Source organism: Sinocyclocheilus anshuiensis, unplaced genomic scaffold, assembly GCF_001515605.1.
Source record: "Sinocyclocheilus anshuiensis isolate Anshui unplaced genomic scaffold, SAMN03320099.WGS_v1.1 scaffold732, whole genome shotgun sequence".
Lineage (NCBI taxonomy): Eukaryota > Metazoa > Chordata > Actinopteri > Cypriniformes > Cyprinidae > Sinocyclocheilus > Sinocyclocheilus anshuiensis.
The window spans coordinates 553318-571621 of record NW_015554133.1 but is presented as its reverse complement, the minus strand read 5'-3'; the positions used below and the strand labels follow the sequence as shown (position 1 = coordinate 571621).

Sequence of the window (18304 nt, the reverse complement as noted above, 5' to 3'; positions counted from 1 at the left end):
TTTTTGTCCATGCAATGAAAGTGAGCGGGGTACAATCAGGGCTGCCATGTCTTTGAGATAAAACCTGCACTATACCATTACCCCCATCTTGGCAACAGTGTAAATGTAGCCAAATTCCCTGGGAAAACCACAGACTTGGCAACAAATGGGTACAATCAATCATTGTTTTGGAAAATGGAAAAAAAAAATCCTATAGAATTGCATTTATGGAAGGATCCTATAGGCTAGCAACCACCTAGAAACACCACAAAAGCTGATGTCAAAGTGTGAAAATTCATAAGAACACCTTAGAAAACTGACTCAGAAAACATACAGCAACCTTTCTCTCATAGTGCCTTAATTGTGGAGGGAAAGCAGCTCTATATTCTCTTTTAAAAATGTAACAATCTAGCTATTAATCACTATTATACAATTACCCATGAGAAAGTGGCTTATATCTTGTTTTATCTGTATCAAGTGCACGTGCAAGAAGGTTCACAGCAAGCCCACATGCATGGTCACATTTTCTTTGTGCGCAATAAATGAGCAGATGAGTTATGGGTAAATCAGAGGCTGCGCTGAGAGACGCAAGCATCTGAGGGCAGTTAACAGTCAGTCAGGTCAGGTGGATGTTTGGAGGAGATGTCTCACCAGCCGCGCCTCGTGGGCTGACCGGACATTCACGTCTGTTCACCGCTCGAGCGTCAAGGAATGCGCGAGAGGAGATGAAACTTTGCCTCAGATGGACCGAGCGCCAGGAGATCTTTCCATCATATTGGCTTGTTATCGAGCTCTGCCGTCAGAAGTTTTGTAAATGAAGATTTCTGCCGTGTTACATCTGGTTGCTCTCGCGGCTTTTCTTCACGCTTGTTCTCACGTGAGTTTAGAGCAGAATGTTGAATTTATTATACAGGTGACGTACTTATATGATGCTAAGGTTATTTAATGTTCATTTATATAGTTAACACAGAGGGGCATGTTGTCACAAAGGTGGGAAGTTGTAATTTGTTTATGGATTCATGAAAGAACAAAAACACTAATATAAATATCGAACTGTTGTTCTGATCAGGAGATATTTGTTGAGAAATTGTTGACAATTACAACTAAACGAGTAACAACTGGCTTTAACTTTACACAATCCCTCTGTCATGACAACAGAGGCTTTAATTAATATCTTATTAAAATCGTTAGGTTTTAAATTAAAATCTGCCTCCATTATATAGTTGACTTGTCCTGTTAGTGTGATTGCCATTACAAAATTAACGTTTACTACGTGTTCATGTTATAATTTTAAAATGATAACATATAATATACAGTATATTATTGTATTGTTTTTAGCAGTGCTGCTTACTATCACAAGTACTGTTGATAATTTTTTTATGGATAGTTCACCCAAATATGAAAATTCTGTACCAAACCCATTTATAAAACACAAAAGAAGAAACTTTGAAAAATGTCTGTGTTTTTTGTCCATGCAATGAAAGTGAGCGGGGTACAATCAGGGCTGCCATGTCTTTGAGATAAAACCTGCACTATACCATTACCCCCATCTTGGCAACAGTGTAAATGTAGCCAAATTCCCTGGGAAAACCACAGACTTGGCAACAAATGGGTACAATCAATCATTGTTTTGGAAAATGGAAAAAAAAAATCCTATAGAATTGCATTTATGGAAGGATCCTATAGGCTAGCAACCACCTAGAAACACCACAAAAGCTGATGTCAAAGTGTGAAAATTCATAAGAACACCTTAGAAAACTGACTCAGAAAACATACAGCAACCTTTCTCTCATAGTGCCTTAATTGTGGAGGGAAAGCAGCTCTATATTCTCTTTTAAAAATGTAACAATCTAGCTATTAATCACTATTATACAATTACCCATGAGAAAGTGGCTTATATCTTGTTTTATCTGTATCAAGTGCACGTGCAAGAAGGTTCACAGCAAGCCCACATGCATGGTCACATTTTCTTTGTGCGCAATAAATGAGCAGATGAGTTATGGGTAAATCAGAGGCTGCGCTGAGAGACGCAAGCATCTGAGGGCAGTTAACAGTCAGTCAGGTCAGGTGGATGTTTGGAGGAGATGTCTCACCAGCCGCGCCTCGTGGGCTGACCGGACATTCACGTCTGTTCACCGCTCGAGCGTCAAGGAATGCGCGAGAGGAGATGAAACTTTGCCTCAGATGGACCGAGCGCCAGGAGATCTTTCCATCATATTGGCTTGTTATCGAGCTCTGCCGTCAGAAGTTTTGTAAATGAAGATTTCTGCCGTGTTACATCTGGTTGCTCTCGCGGCTTTTCTTCACGCTTGTTCTCACGTGAGTTTAGAGCAGAATGTTGAATTTATTATACAGGTGACGTACTTATATGATGCTAAGGTTATTTAATGTTCATTTATATAGTTAACACAGAGGGGCATGTTGTCACAAAGGTGGGAAGTTGTAATTTGTTTATGGATTCATGAAAGAACAAAAACACTAATATAAATATCGAACTGTTGTTCTGATCAGGAGATATTTGTTGAGAAATTGTTGACAATTACAACTAAACGAGTAACAACTGGCTTTAACTTTACACAATCCCTCTGTCATGACAACAGAGGCTTTAATTAATATCTTATTAAAATCGTTAGGTTTTAAATTAAAATCTGCCTCCATTATATAGTTGACTTGTCCTGTTAGTGTGATTGCCATTACAAAATTAACGTTTACTACGTGTTCATGTTATAATTTTAAAATGATAACATATAATATACAGTATATTATTGTATTGCATTATACCACACACACACACACACACACACACACACACACACATATGTTTTTGGAAGTCTCTTATGCTCACCAAGGCTGCATTCATTTGATCAAACATGTAATAAAACTAGTAATATTGTGAAATATTATTCTAATTTAATATAAATATTATTCTAATTTAAAAGAAATGTATTCCTGTGATGCAAAGCTGAATTTTCAGCATCATTACTCTAGTCTTCAGTGTCACATGATCCTTCAGAAATATTGCTGTTTTTACTGTATTTTTGACCAAATAAATGTTTGACTAGTAGTGCATATATTTAATTTCTTCATTTGAAGCCTTGCTTTCTGAGTTCTTCATCTGCTGTACAGGTTTTGTGTTTGACACGAGTATATAAGTGTGTGTGTGTGTGCCGGTGAAGGTGTGTGCCATTCCTCCAGAATGTGATCTAGTCTTCATGCTAGTAAGAGAGGAGGAAAACTGCTACAACATCATCTATCAAGAGAACCGGACAGAGACCGGGTCCACACGCACAGGCGAGCCATTACAGTCACTCTCTCTCATACACACACCTAATGAGAAGATTGAGTTCATATAGAGGGCAGCTATTTTTGATATGCCTAGAGTGTTTTCTACAAGCCTCCTTCATACACATCAAGACACCTAATGCCCTTTCATACTTGTCGTTTATGTGGACAAACAAAATGATAAGTGTTTATGTGTGTTCCTAAGAGGTGTAATGCGATATCAGGAGGGAAGTTTAGAGAATGGCCTCCATAATCCATATTCCATAAATCACAACCTTATCAGATTATAGATATATAACGCCCTCCAGCATAGTTGAGTACACACACAATTGCTGGTCTAATGCTGGCACAGCTATTGCCTACTCAGGATACAATGTAATGCGAGTGTGAGCATCTGTTGTTTCGGTTGAGAAGGTCTGTGTGCATTCAAGTGACAGTATCATAAACTCTAATGCCCTGTTTACACGTACAGTGCTTTGGAATGACAAAGCGACCAGATTCACTGACAGTTTGTGAATGATTTATGAGCAACAGCGACCATTGGCGTAATGTGGGCATGTCCAGCAATGTGTCAAAGTTGAGAAGAATTTATCTTTCTGCAAATGACGTATTTTTGTAGTCAAACCCAGTAGTTCACATCACCTTAGTTCCCTTGACTAAATCCCAACAGGATTTTTTTTCATCGCATTATTGCAGAAAATAAGCTCTGTGATCAACACAAGTTTGTGATTCTTGCACTTTTTGTTCATCGGGATAATCTTCATAAATGAACACAACTTTTGTGAATATTGAAGCCTAAATACAATCGCCAGAAGTAAAACGCTAAATGTAGGCTATAAACGAACAATTTTAACGTGATGATGTTTAATCTTTCTAGTCCCATTTAGCCACTTGTTAGCAACATCCTTTTTCAAAACAAGTAAAAGCTTGAAAAAAATCACAAGGTGGTATTACTGATGTATTTTATGTCATAGATTAAGATGTGAAAATAGCTTGAGCTTGTATTAAACACAGACCTTTTCTGAGGTATTTAACCAAAAGCCCATAAAAAAACACTGACTTCAGGACGATAAAACCCAGAAGTGCTTAAATGTTAGCTCGTTTCCAGGTACACGTCCAGGTTAACTTATCATCACATAAACCCTCAAACTCTCAGTTGATTAATGCAAACCTTGCTTCTCGTGGTTATCTATTAGTTCCAAAGATGCAGTTTGGAGTTAGTTCAGTCAAACCAGAGTTTGAAACTTAAGACCTGTCCCAGTACCCACACTTTTGGCCACAGAGTACAAGACAGTCCCAGGTCAAAAAATACTAACTCATGTGCCACAAATCATGAGCATTCAAAGGAACCTTTCTAGTGTGTCAAATTAATTATATCTTACACATAATTTGGTACTAAAATGTAAAGTGTTACACATTTTATTGGTGCAGAGATAAGTGTATTTTGGAAATTGTTTGCAGCTGCTTTTATAACATAATTAGAAGCACCACAAATACTAAAATGTGTCGTTTGTTTCACAGGGACTACTGAACAGACATTTAGAAGTTTATTTTAAAGTGCAAAGTATTGCAAATTAAAATGTATAAGTAAAGCTTAGTAAAAACTTTTTCAAAGATTTGTTTTTGGCCAGCTCAGTAAAAACATTACTTGCATTTTTAGAACAGCATGTTGTGAGTGTGTCCCATCAGGTAATCAAAAGTTGTAATCACATGTGTGGTCTTAATGCCCACTTGAACACTTTGGCCAAATACAGGAAACACATCATGTAAGTAGATACGTGGTCGAGTGCAAAGATCATGTGTTGGAACTGGAACAGGCCCGATTCTCAACAGAGCACTGAATCCAGGAGTCACCATGGAAACAGATACTAAGGCCCTGTCCCAAATGGAACACTTCATGTGTACTTGCGGTCTTACGGACTTACAATGGCCGCCGCGTGTGCGTGTCCATTAAGTCCACGAGACCATAGGGTGTCCCATTTGTCATTTTAGCGTTCAGAAGAGTGCTCGCGAGCGCCCCCTTTGCGGCCGTTATGCACCCTTGATCCGCACTTCTGCCGAGCACCAAAGCATTTTTTCCTGAGGCTAGTGTATTTTTACAGTTGCTTTTCAATGGGAGCACTGCGCTTTTTAAAACGGCAGGAGTGTGATGAGGCACTAGGCATTTTTTCACAGAACTCAGCGTTTTTTCTTGGTGCTGAGAGTTGATGAAGAATGTTCAACTTTGGGTAAAACGCAGCGCTCATCACTGTCACTTTTTAGTCAGCTAACCAATCACAGTGGAAGAGAGGCGGGACTAATACCACACCGACCAATCATCACACCTGCTTGTACTACTACAACTGAACAACAATGGAGAAGTTAACATTGCTTGTCTCAAAGTATTTATGTCTTCACCAGATGGAATTCCCGGACTACCACAATATTGTTATGAAAAATAATCCTTGAAGAAACTTTTCACTCGTGATGCTTCTGTCATATTACTTTAGCTGATATTCCGCACCATAGCAACCAAAGCAAAGCATCTCAGCTGAAAACACTGCGCAGCAGAAGCACTCTCATATGCTCACAGCTAGGCGTTTTCAGTTAGCAAAAAAACACTTTGGTGGACACACAGCCTTTTCTGTGAACTTCACTTTCACATAACCTGCTTTGTGGAATACCCTCTATCAGTAGGAAGGACCAACATTAGGCCACTCTCAGACCCCCGGCAATAAAACTGTCAGTGTGAACAGGCCTTGAGGTTTCTCACTCTGTTAGCAGAAATCCTTTTGTCCTCAAAATATTGTCCATCCTTTACATACACAGGAAACAGTCAATACAGGCCTGTCAACACAGGCACATCACAATAACATTACAACGCTGTACAGATCTCTTTTGCTCCTCAAAACCTCTCCTCTCCGTATTTCATTAGAGAAAGTACCGAGAGAAACGTTTACAAACCCTACACAACTTTTCCTGTGATTCATCAGACTGAGAGAGAGAGACAGCAAAAGGGGCAAAGGGAGGGAGAGAGAGAGAGAAAAAACAATTAAAAAATATAAATAACATATAAATAACATAACATTGATCTAGTTTATGAATCTTAATTTGGGGACATAAAGTTCATCCAATAACAAATAAGGACACCTGTATGGACACTTACATTAACATTAACTGATATTTAGTCAACTTTAATAGCTTCCCCTCTTCTTTACAGTAGTTTCTGTATTAGACCATCACTGTGAAATATTTGGTGTAGTATTTACACCAAATTAAAAAGAAACTGCATGTAACACATTGAATTGAACATGCAATTTTGGTGTAGAAAGACTTTTTCTTGTATTTTCTTTTTAAATATTCTAGCAAAATATATATTTATTATAAATATTAAAAATGTACATGGCTTTTCCAGGTCTAGAAACTTTAAACACTTTTAAATCTAGGCTACCTCATCCATCCATGTTTTCATCTGTAAATAATTTGATTTTAAGTTGTTTTAACTCATTTTAATGGGCCTTGCTTTGTGCACGGAATCATAGAACAAGTTGGCAGCACAGTTCTCTCGAGTTGTATGTCGTTGCATTAGGATTTGTCATCATAGAAATGCAGGGGTCTAGCCAAACCTGCATGTAATTAGAAGGCGGTGTTATTACTTACCAACTAGCTGTTTGTTCAACCAACTGCCAGTACAACTACTTGGTAGAGGCCTCTGTATGGTTTGATAAGTTGTCATTGTACATAATGTGGCTGTTACAATGTTTTATTTCAAGCTTTAAAAACATGATTTTATAACTTAGGAATTTGTAAAATGGTACCCTCGGAAACAAACAACATTGGTCTGCACAAGTTAATGTTAAGGAATATCCAAATAGTCACTGAGTTAATAGTCATCCAAAAAGTCATTGTTTTATCACACTGCTATTGTAGCCTGTATATCTTCTTCCAATATCGAACCAGAACAGTCTCAAAATAAATGCATTTACAAAATAAAATTCATAAATGTGTAAGATAATTCACATTCACAATTCAAAGTTGATATATTCTCAAACAGCAATTCATACATTCATAACCTAATTCATATTTACAAAATATGATTTGCAAATGCAGAACAAAATTACATTCACAAAATACAAATGCAAAACACTACTCACACATATACAAGTGTGCACAAAATATTCAGCATTTTTTACATTTAAGTCCTTTAGTAGATCAATAATTAGATACGCTTGTAGTTATCACACTGTTCAGATTCGCTCTGAATTCTGTTGTACTCCCCCTCCAGGTTGCAGTGCTTTATGGGATGATCTGAACTGTTGGCCTCATGCTGAAGTGGGAGAGACTGTGTCACGGCCGTGCCCTAGTTTCCTTCGGGTCAAAGGTCAGGTGCATCCTGGGTTTTCACAGACAAGCGTTCCTGAATTCAATATTATTAAACCTGTAAAAAAAAAATCTTTCAAAGAATAAATTGTTTTGAAATGGAAGAGTTATTTGAACCTTTAAGACAAAATTCAAAACAAAACAAAAATTTGCATGTGTCTTTAATGTTTTGTGTAATGACTTTTATGATTCATATAGTGTAATATAGTGAGAATATGGAGCTCATACTCAAGGAAGGAAAAAAATCTGGTGGCAAAAAAAGAACAGAAGTATGTAATTTGGAGGAGTTGCTGATATTTATATGCCCAAAAAGTAAGATGAAATTCTGATAGCTTGTAATGTAAATCAATGAGATCTCTAACAGTATAATAAACTACTTACATAAAATGCATTTAAATATCAGCTGTTAACGCTATATCTTCCAAAAGTATGTCTTAGTAAGATGATATTTCAATGCTTAGTTTTATTATCAAAATGCTATAGTGTTTGTGGGGGTAAAATAATGCAATGAAATACATTGATGATTAAGAGATGAACAAATAAAACAAATTCCTCAAAAGCTGATGGATCATATTTGATTCATCTTAATATAAAAAACATATGCATGAATAATTAAGTAAACCTTAGTTGCTTCAGTCCAGTAAGTGTTCATCTTGAAATACTACAAACAATATAAAAGTTGTCCTTAAGTTTACTTTCCAGCAAATGAACCATGACCTAAAGGGGAATGTTTTTACAATTATACTAAAAGGCCTTTTACTTGCGAAAAAAATTTGAACTAGCAATCAGATGACAGAAGGCATGAGTAGATTGTGAGCAACAGGCTTTTCAAGCAAAGTTTTGATAAATTAGATATTCATGTATCAAATATGATAAAGCAGCTTTATTTATAGAGTTAATGAACAACAAAATCACTGATTATTGGAGCCATACATGATTATGGACTTATATTTTATATATTAAGTATTTTACAGTGAAGAGTACTCTGGGTGGTTCTCAGGGATAAACTGTTAGATGGGGCTGTAATTGTGCTGTCTGTTGTTTGTCTCATGTCTTTTGTCCACAGGAGCGGTGATGAAAAACTGCACTGAGAATGGCTGGTCTGAAGTCTTTCCCCCGTACGAACTCGCCTGTGGCCATGGGCTCAACGACAGCTTTCAAATTCCCATTGACTCGGTACTATCAAAAATCATATTATGTTTTATTTCTATATTCGTATTCTTTCAGAAAAACGAACAAACATGAAATTTCACTAAGGGCAGATTACAAGTTAAAGAAAGAAAAAGAGTAAATGCATGTACAAGGGACAACAGGGCAACGATAGCTTCCTATCATCATTTCACTGAACCAGTAACATGGAAACACAATAAATATATGAAAAATTTGAATGCTACATAATGTAAATTGATCTGTCTCTTCTCTTAGGAGGTCTCACATGAGTATTTCTTTTATGTGAAGATTATGTATTCTGCGGGATATGCCATCTCTCTTGTCTCACTCAGCATTGCCCTCACAGTGTTGTGTGTGTTCAGGTAACTGTGTGTGTGTATGTTTGATTATTCACATTATGAGCATATAAAGTGTAATAATAACAACACTGAGCAGCAAACAAAACAACTTGCTATGAAGTTGCTAAGGTGTTCTAGGTTGGTTGCTTACTGGGCCCAAGTAAAAAGAGTCTCCGCCTCCAAGTTTCAATAGCTATGTTTCCATCCACCTATTTTTGTGCATTTTGGGATATTAAATACATAAAAAACGCTGAATGGAAATGCCAAGATGCACATACACATAAAAGTGCACAACTGAAAACATGCACATAAATTATGATGGAAACACATTTACCGATGCGCATCAAAAAAATCATGTGTCTTTGTGAGATGGGACGGCGTAACTGGACAAACCAGTGGACTGATCTCATTGCACAGCATCTGAAATGTTGTTCTGGTCATTCTGAAATGCCCGAGCCAAAGTCGATCGTCAAACTTTTTTGGTGTAATTACCTCCCAGAACCGTCTTTCATGACTGTGTTCCCAAAAAGGAGGCAGATGCCTGCTTTTTGCAGGCCCCCCTGCACATGATCACGAGCAAACTTACTATTGAGAATGAAAAACATTCATTGTACTGATCTAGAGTTAAATATTGCCAAACAAATCATTTAGCTCAAAGGACCATCTCTACAACGGTAAATTAACAGGAAGCTAATAACTCAGTGTTTCCATGCACCTATTTTTTTTTTGCACATTTTGATATATTGCATAAAAAAGGCTGGATGGAAACGCCAAGATGCGCATAAATTCTAAAAATGCGCATAAAAAACGTATGCGCTCAATTGAGTAGGTTAAAATTCTTATCCGGTAAGAAAACATGTGCATAAACTACGATGGAAACACTTTTACTGAATAAATTCCTTAATGCGCATCAATGGGACAGCATAACTGGACCAACCAATGGACCGATCTCATTGCAAAGCATCTGAAATGCTAGTTTTGTCATTCTAAAATGCTTGAGCATAGTCTCGTCAAAGTGCTTCGTTATAATTATCTCCCAGATTTGTGTTCCCAAACGGCAGGCTCTGAAAATAAGGTAACATGACCGCGTTTCGTCTGCGCGCTCTGAAGCTCGTAATTTATTGTATACAAAAATTATCATATAGGCCTTCTCCTACTGCAGCAAATGTAATTTTTCTTTGTGATATTTAGCGCAAATTAATCAGGAAGTGACGATTTTGACCTTCGTTCATCTTCGGAACACAAATTAAGATATTTTTGATGAAATCTGAGAGCTTTCTGACCCTACATAGACAGCAACGCAGCTAATAAGGACATCATTAAAATAGTCCATGTGACATCAGTGGTTCAACCTTAATTTTATGAAGCTACTTTTCTTTTTGTGCGCAAAAAAAAACAAAAAACGACTTTATTCAACGGCAATTTAAGCCTACATGCAAATTCTGAGATTCTGAGAAAATATTTAGAATTATGAGATGTAAATCCAGAATTGTGAGAAAAAAAAATCATAATTCTGAGTCTATATCTTATTTTACCTGTTTTTTATGCTACTAAACAAAAATAAGTATAGTCTCTCAGAAAAGTAACAAGCTGCATGATTTGAGATATCATACACTGTAAATTCCAATTAGTAAACCTTACTTAAAAAAAGCATGCAAACCGATTGCCTTGAAAAAACCAAGTAAAGTGAAATAAGAATAATAATTTGTAATAACAAAGGTTTATTTAGTGTTGTAAACTTACACGCAAGTTCTGGTAACTCAGAATCACTATTTTCAACAACTAAATTAATAAGTACAATATACTATGTGCGTATTTCAAACAACTCTTATTTAAGTTGAGCCAACTCATGTAACATTTCCTGCAACTTGGAATTTCTAAGTTGCATTTACTTAAACAGCAATCTGATTTACTGGCTAAAAGCATGCAAACCGATTGCCTTAAAAAAACCAAGTAAACGTTACTCCACTAACTTAAGTGCTTCAAATATCCATTACAAATTACTGACAACAACGTTCCATTCATCACACACATACAATTACACATAAATTTAAGGTAGCTGAAAGTTCAAAGTTAAAGGTAATGTTTTTAGTTGTTTTTCTCAGTGCAGTTTTAACTTGTATTACAAACATTTTGAAACAAAGCAAAAACAATCTGATTTAGGGTATGCTTCTTGTAAACAGTGGAGGTAGCAGTACAATGAATAAGTATGGCACTGGGTTGGCCGCACATGTTTCCAATGTTTTTTTTTTCCTGTCCCAAGTCAAGCATCACACTGTAAGTGTTCTTCACAGTATTAGGGTAATCCAAATGTACTGTACCAGTGATCCAAACATAGCACATGGCAGTCCGGAAGCAAATGGCTGAGGTAGACCCTGGAGACTGTTCTTTGCAGTACTACCCTGAACAATGATGGCAAAAGACAAAAGTCTTAAATTCGCCAAAATACGCCACAAGTTCTGTATTTCTACAGTCTTTTTTGTAACAGCAGAATAGCAAAGATCTTTGGTATCTGTTAGCTAACACCGCTGACAAGGTTAGTCAGTTAAAATTAGCAGCACACAGAAAGATACATTGACAATTATCTTTTGAAACTTACCTTATTATTACTGTACAGAAGTAATCAGTCTTTGTCTAGTGGTAAAAATACAAGCAGTCTCAGCAAATTCGGCGCACACATAAAAAAAACTTTGCTTGTTTCGCATGCTCTCTAACCTTCCGTACTTCTTCTGTTGTTTTGTTGCACATTAGCAACACATTAGCGCACTGCTGCCTCCCACTGGTGTATTAATGTCATCGGTTTTGTTGTGGCTACTTGAATATTTTAAGTAAGAGTTACTCATTGCAGCAAGTAAGTTGTTTTATTCGCCTTAAAATTAGCTGTTACTTAATAAAACCAAGTATAACAACTAAGTAAAGATAACTAAGGTAAGGTAAACTATTGGATTTTACAGTGTACATGTTCATAGATCAAACAGTGTGAGTTGAGTTATGCATTTTGGGATAGTGGAGTACCTTTAAATATGCACAATACTAAAGATTCTCGCCTTAGGAAACACCACTAATAAAGAACAAAAACGACAAATAGGAATATTACACTCACACAAACTTTCACATCAACAAAATATAGGAAATTACAGTTCATGTTAAACACACATAAACCATTCCATTAATTTTTAAAAGCAACACTCTGCAGCTCTCACAGAAATCCTGAAGCACAGAGAAACTGTCCTCCAGTGCTTGTTCTGTTAGTGATAACAATTGTAAATCATCTAAAAAGAAGTTAAAATTAAAATAGCTGTCATTCTGAGCAAGAACATGGAAGATGGAACGTATCCCGACATCGTAGCGAATTTCTCTAAGCCTACAGCATCGCTCTGCTAAACTGTGACATCAGCCAAAGAATTCTGCCTTTTGTGTTCCAAGTTCCACACTGCAGTTACTTTGTACAGGCTGGCTTTGTGATGATAAAGATGTTTAACGTTTTGATGTTTACATTCAGATAAGTTTAGAAAATGTCTAGTTTAGAAAAACCCCACATGCCATACTTAATTTACACACATTGTGTTTTATTCGTTTAAAAAGCCTCATCCTCTCTCGAAATGTCTCTCCATCCCAACCCCCATCCCTCCTCCAGGAAGCTGCACTGTACTCGTAATTTTATTCACATGCAGCTTTTTTTGTCCTTCATCCTGAGAGCCATCTTCATCTTCATCAGAGATGCTGCACTGCATTACTCACAGGAGTACTACCACTGCAACTCTCATCCGGTACACATAAACAACCACACAACACACGCACATAAATGCATTATATTCTACATATACATCATAAAAAATGTACAGATAAGCGCTCTGAGCTGTTGTGTTTCCGGGGTTTCCCTCAGCCTGGCTGTAAAGTGGCACTGTTCCTGTCTAATTACTGCATCCTGGCAAATTACAGCTGGCTGCTGGTGGAAGGACATTATCTGCACAGCCTCATTAACCTCTCACTGCGTTCACAGAAGAAACGCCTGCACTGGTACATCCTACTTGGCTGGGGTAGGGTCCTTTCTCCTGAAAGTATTGTGACACTTTGTGGTTGTCAGATGTTAGTTGATCATTTTGATTGTTAAAGGGGTCATATGATGCTGCTAAAAAGAACATTATTTTATGTATTTGGTGTAATGAAATGTGTTTATGCGGTTTAAGGTTAAAAAAACATTATTTTCCACATACTGTACATTATTGTTTCTCCTCTATGCCCCGCCTTTCTGAAACGCGTCGATTTTTACAAAGCTCATCGGTCTGAAAAGCGAGGTGTGCTGTGATTGGCCAGCTATCCAGTGCGTTGTAATTGGCCGAATACCTCAAGCGTGAGACGGAAATGTTACGTCCCTTACCATATTGTGATGACCATAGAGTGAGCGGAGGCGGGCGGGCTTGCGGCAACCACATGTGACAAGACAATGGTTTCTATTGTTAAACCATGGTAACCACAAATGAACCATGGTTCTTGCTACACTAGCCATAGTTTAACCATGGTATTTGTAGTAAAACTGTGGTTATACAAATGGTAATCAATGCACCAAAATCAAAAATGTTTACTACACTTTTACTATAATAAAACCATGGTTAATTTTTGTAAGCATTGTCTCTTCTTACAGATCGTTTGAGTTATTTATGTGTTGACCTAAATCACAGCAGTGTCCATCTATGAGGAATGTAGGCTGTCAAAGATACACAACTATTAGCCAATCACAGCAGTGGGCGTTTACTTCCTTACAACATAAAAAAAACAAAGGCTGTTCATGACCACTTTAAGGAGAACTGATTTCATCCACTAAAAAATCTCCAAAACACCAGCAGATTAAAAGCCATTGACTTAGTTCTGAGAAAAGCTCTAGTACCGTTTAGCACAAATGACACGCCATGATATTTTATGTAATTCAGCGACATTAGGAATAATGTGAGTTTTAGTGTTAGTTTTTTTTTTAAAGAATAGAATTAGAATAGAGAGTGCTAGAGTTAGAGGGTCGAAGTTGGAAGAGATGTGTTTTTAGTCGTTTCTTGAAGATGGCTAAGGACTTAGCTGCTCGGATTGAGTTGGGCAGGTCATCCTTTTTGGGATGGCACAATAAAGCGACGTTCATTTGCAGAATGCAAGCTTCTAGAGGGCACATAAGTCTGAAGTAATGAATTTAGTGTGGTGGTTTTGTAAGCAAACAATGCCTTGAATTTTATGCGAACAGCTATTGGTAGGCAGTGCAAATTGATAAACACGTGCTGTATGACGTGCATTCTTTAGGCTCATTAAAAATGTATCTTGCTGCCGCGTTCTGGATTAATTGTAAATAATTAAGAAATTGTAAAGAATTTGTCAACAATATATATTTTATTTATATAATATACAACTTTATTAAAACAACATGTATACAAAAAATAAATCTTAATATAAATCTTTATATTTATGTTTTGTAAACAAATACACAATAATGCATGTCTGTCTTTTATATTTGCTAAATATTTGCTAAATATCAACATGTTTTAGGTTTGGTTTACGTATGCCTGGCAAAGTATTTCATATATGGAATTTTAATATATGTACATAAATAACATTTGCATATGGAGACAGACCCCCTTGGTGAACAGGAACTGTTTATTATCAACGTTCTTCAAAATATCTTATTTTGTGTTCTGCTGAAGAAAGAGACTCATAGAAGTTTGGACTGACATGACAATTTGATTTTTGGGTGGTCTATGACTTTAAATAGGTGTAATTATTTAATTCAGAGCATAAAAATGAGCAACAGCTTATGATGTCGAAATCAAAGGGGTCTGTTATTTAAAAACAAGTAAATTATAAACAATACATAATTTAAGTAAAAACAATTTAAGCTTATGTTCTTCTAAACTTCTACCGAATTACCAAAACGTGAATTTCTTCTGTTTGATTAGAGCCAAACTGAGCTGAACAGTAAAAGACAAAATAATTTTCATGAGCACGAATTGAAGTGAAGGGAATGACTATTCCAGATATACAATTAAAGCTTCATTTTGTTCCCACAGGGATCCCGATGCTCATTATTATTAGCTGGATTTTGGCCAAATACCTGCATCAAGATGAAGGGTACGTTCATAAGCATTGACAAATCAGTTTCAGAGTGGGTTAAAGTTGAGAGTTGGACTCTTTTAAGCTCAGTCTGATCTCTCGAGGGACTTTCTTTGTTTATACCAACCTCCTTTGGACAACAGCAAAAGATTATTTATTATATTTGTATTATGTAAGAGAGGCTATTTTAAACCAGCATGACTGTGCTTGAGAACACACAGTATGTTGTGTATGTGTGCTGTCAGATGCTGGGAGACGAGAGATCATGGCTGGATATGGTGGATACTGCGAGTTCCAGTCATCATTTTTATCACAGTAAGCAAACTTTCCAGTTCTAATTTGATTCGGCCAGCTTCTGGCCTATTCTCTCACATTTAAACAATGCTTTTACTTTCAAATGGCTCTGCTTACAATGTTTTTTTTTTTAAAGAATTATTCATACTGCTGTCGTTCCATGTTTATAATATTTTTTAAATATCCAACAGTTTATGGAACAATTAATAGTCTTTTTAATTATCTCAAGGGAACTGTTTTTCAGGTAAACATGCTGTTTTTTCTGAGTATTATTCAGACATTAGTGGCAAAACTGAAAGCTCCTGACATGCATGGAAATGAAGTCAATCATCACAGGTGAGAGATAATAACACGTTTGAGGTCACTAGCAGTAACAAACAGAATTGCAAAAATAATGACTGTGACAAAAATAATGCGCAATTTTAATGGGAAATAAATTTAGCTCTTTTGTTGGGTACGGCTTGGGTCACAGAAATTACGTACTCCAGCTGAACAAACACAGCTTCGTATGATTGAAAAATAAATGAGTGCATAAAACAGATGCAGAACTCTTACTCATCATCCTCTTTTCTTATGGTGTAGGAAGCTGGCGAAATCTACATTTCTCTTAGTGTCGCTGTTTGGGCTGCAATATGTGCTCTTCGCCTTTTTCCCTGATAGAGTGAGCATGCTAACCTTCAAAATCTGGAATGTCATTGAGCTAGCATTAGCATCCACACAGGTGATGATATACAAATCAACATCTCTTCTTTATACAAACACATACGCACAGGAGCAGTCACAGCAAATTTATTTGTATAGCGTTTCTCACAACACGCATTGTTTCAAAGTAGCTTTACAGAAGTTAATGATGTTAATGTTTATAATATCTTCATGCCTTATGGCGCATTTAGCAGATTAGAGCTGACCGATAGTATAATTGACATTTTGCGATGACACGAGCAATCGAGTAGTTGACATATGCTATAGTATATAGTATTTACATCGTCCTACGTGAGTATACTGTATATATGGATAAACATTTTATACACATATTCATTTATACATACATTTTGGGTAAAAAAAATTTGGCAGTTGATATTTTCTGTATAGTGCTTTACATGAATATAGTGTAGGCTATGTATGCTGATAAAGTTGGATATATTTACATATCCAACTTTATATAAAGAGCTGGGTGATAATATGGTTACATTTTGCAACATAATAATAAAAAACAGTTGCGTTTTGTTATATGATGTATATCCCTTTATGGATGTGGATGAATTTAGATTTAATATATACCCTACTTTATACATTGATCTGTGTGATAATACAGTTTACATTTTTGCAACAATGTAAACAATCATGGAGCTGAGAATTGCTGTATTGCACATATTGCTTTATGTGATGTGGATGAAGTTAGATTCCTTATATATCCAAGTTCATATATAGAGCTGTGCGATAATACAGTTTACATTTTTGCAATGATAAACAATCAGGCAGCCGAGGTTTGCTATATAGTATATTGATATACAGCTTTATGTGGGTGTACTGTATGTTCGCAGGTACAGCAGATTTAACGGGAAAAAATATACAATAATGAATCCCAAACATTGTAGATTACATTTATTGGACATTGTTTTTGTTATTTATACTCTCTCTGGCTTTATAAAATTATCCACTTTGCCTTTTGCTTCTGTTTCATGTTGCATTTGATATTACAGGGCTTTATTGTGGCACTGCTGTACTGTTTTTTGAATGGAGAGGTGAGTGAATCAAAAACAATTGAAATTCGAATCAAATTATCTTAGATTATGCTTTCCAGGGACAGTCTGAGTTTAATACATCACACATTTCCTGCACATTTTAGACTCACTTGTCATTATCGGATCCTGTTCGAGGCATAAGAAGCAGGACGGTTCTGTTTTATGTTTCACGGGTCAGTCTTAACAACTATTGACCTTTAACTTTCCACAGGTACAATATGAAGCCCAAAGACGATGGAGACGGTGGCGCCTGAAGCAGCGCTTCCATGGTGACCCCAGGGTGCATCACGGCTCCCTGAGTAACAGTGGCCTGCCGCTGACACAGGTCTCACTTCTGACACGTCCCAGCACACAGATCACCTGACCACAAGCACCCAACGCCACCTCAGATCACTCGAACCACAATCCAACAGCTAAAATCATGCACAGTCCATTAAAACTACACAATCCCTCAGATTAACTAAAACAAACAAGCCATAACAAACAATTTATGAAAATGATTGTATTTGTCTTGTATCTGCCTGTTCTTGATGGTGTTATAGTTATTATGAAACAAATGCCTGTATGCAGTGAAAGTAACTTATTATATATATGAGAAAACATCAATATTAGGTAGCGACAGCACAATATGTGATACTCTTTAAAGAGGTCATGACTTGAAGAATTACATTTTCTTTAATCTTTTGACATAAGAGCTTATTTTACCGTATGTAAAATACTTTTCAGACCGCAAAAATTCCTCCTCCCTGTAAAAGAGTTTTTTTTTTCTACTCTATCCACACTGCAATGTCACACTTTAACAGACATTTGCATCCACCACATCTACAGGTGCATCTCAATCAATTAGAATGTCGTGGAAAAGTTCATTTATTTCAGTAATTCAACTCGAATTGTGAAACTCGTGTATTAAATAAATTCAATGCACACAGACTGAAGTAGTTTAAGTCTTTGGTTCTTTACAATCCCTCAGATTGACTAAAACAAACAAGCCATAACAAACAATTTATGAAAATGATTGTATTTGTCTTGTATCTGCCTGTTCTTGAT

At 36.4% G+C, this 18304-nt stretch overlaps 1 protein-coding gene across 1 annotated transcript; it reads left to right on the top strand.

Moving 5' to 3' along the window:
- The first annotated feature begins 2235 nt into the window (after window positions 1-2235).
- LOC107670318 (secretin receptor-like) lies at window positions 2236-17706 on the top strand. Its single transcript, XM_016462885.1, has 13 exons — window positions 2236-2298; window positions 3156-3270; window positions 7526-7621; window positions 8687-8801; window positions 9048-9152; window positions 12766-12898; window positions 13015-13168; window positions 15176-15236; window positions 15464-15533; window positions 15757-15848; window positions 16095-16233; window positions 17216-17257; window positions 17469-17706. The coding sequence occupies exons 1-13, from the start codon at window positions 2236-2238 to the stop codon at window positions 17619-17621; spliced, it is 1338 nt and encodes a 445-aa protein (XP_016318371.1). The 3' UTR covers window positions 17622-17706.
- The last annotated feature ends 598 nt before the right edge of the window (window positions 17707-18304 follow it).

Coding starts and splice junctions, on each gene's coding strand:
- LOC107670318 (XM_016462885.1), top strand. CDS start 2,236: ATGAAGATTTCTGCCGTGTTACATCTGGTTGCTCTCGCGGCTTTTCTT. Junction 15,534..15,756: donor CAGTCATCATTTTTATCACA/GTAAGCAAACTT, acceptor ACTGTTTTTCAG/GTAAACATGCTGTTTTTTCT. Junction 15,849..16,094: donor AATGAAGTCAATCATCACAG/GTGAGAGATAAT, acceptor CTTATGGTGTAG/GAAGCTGGCGAAATCTACAT.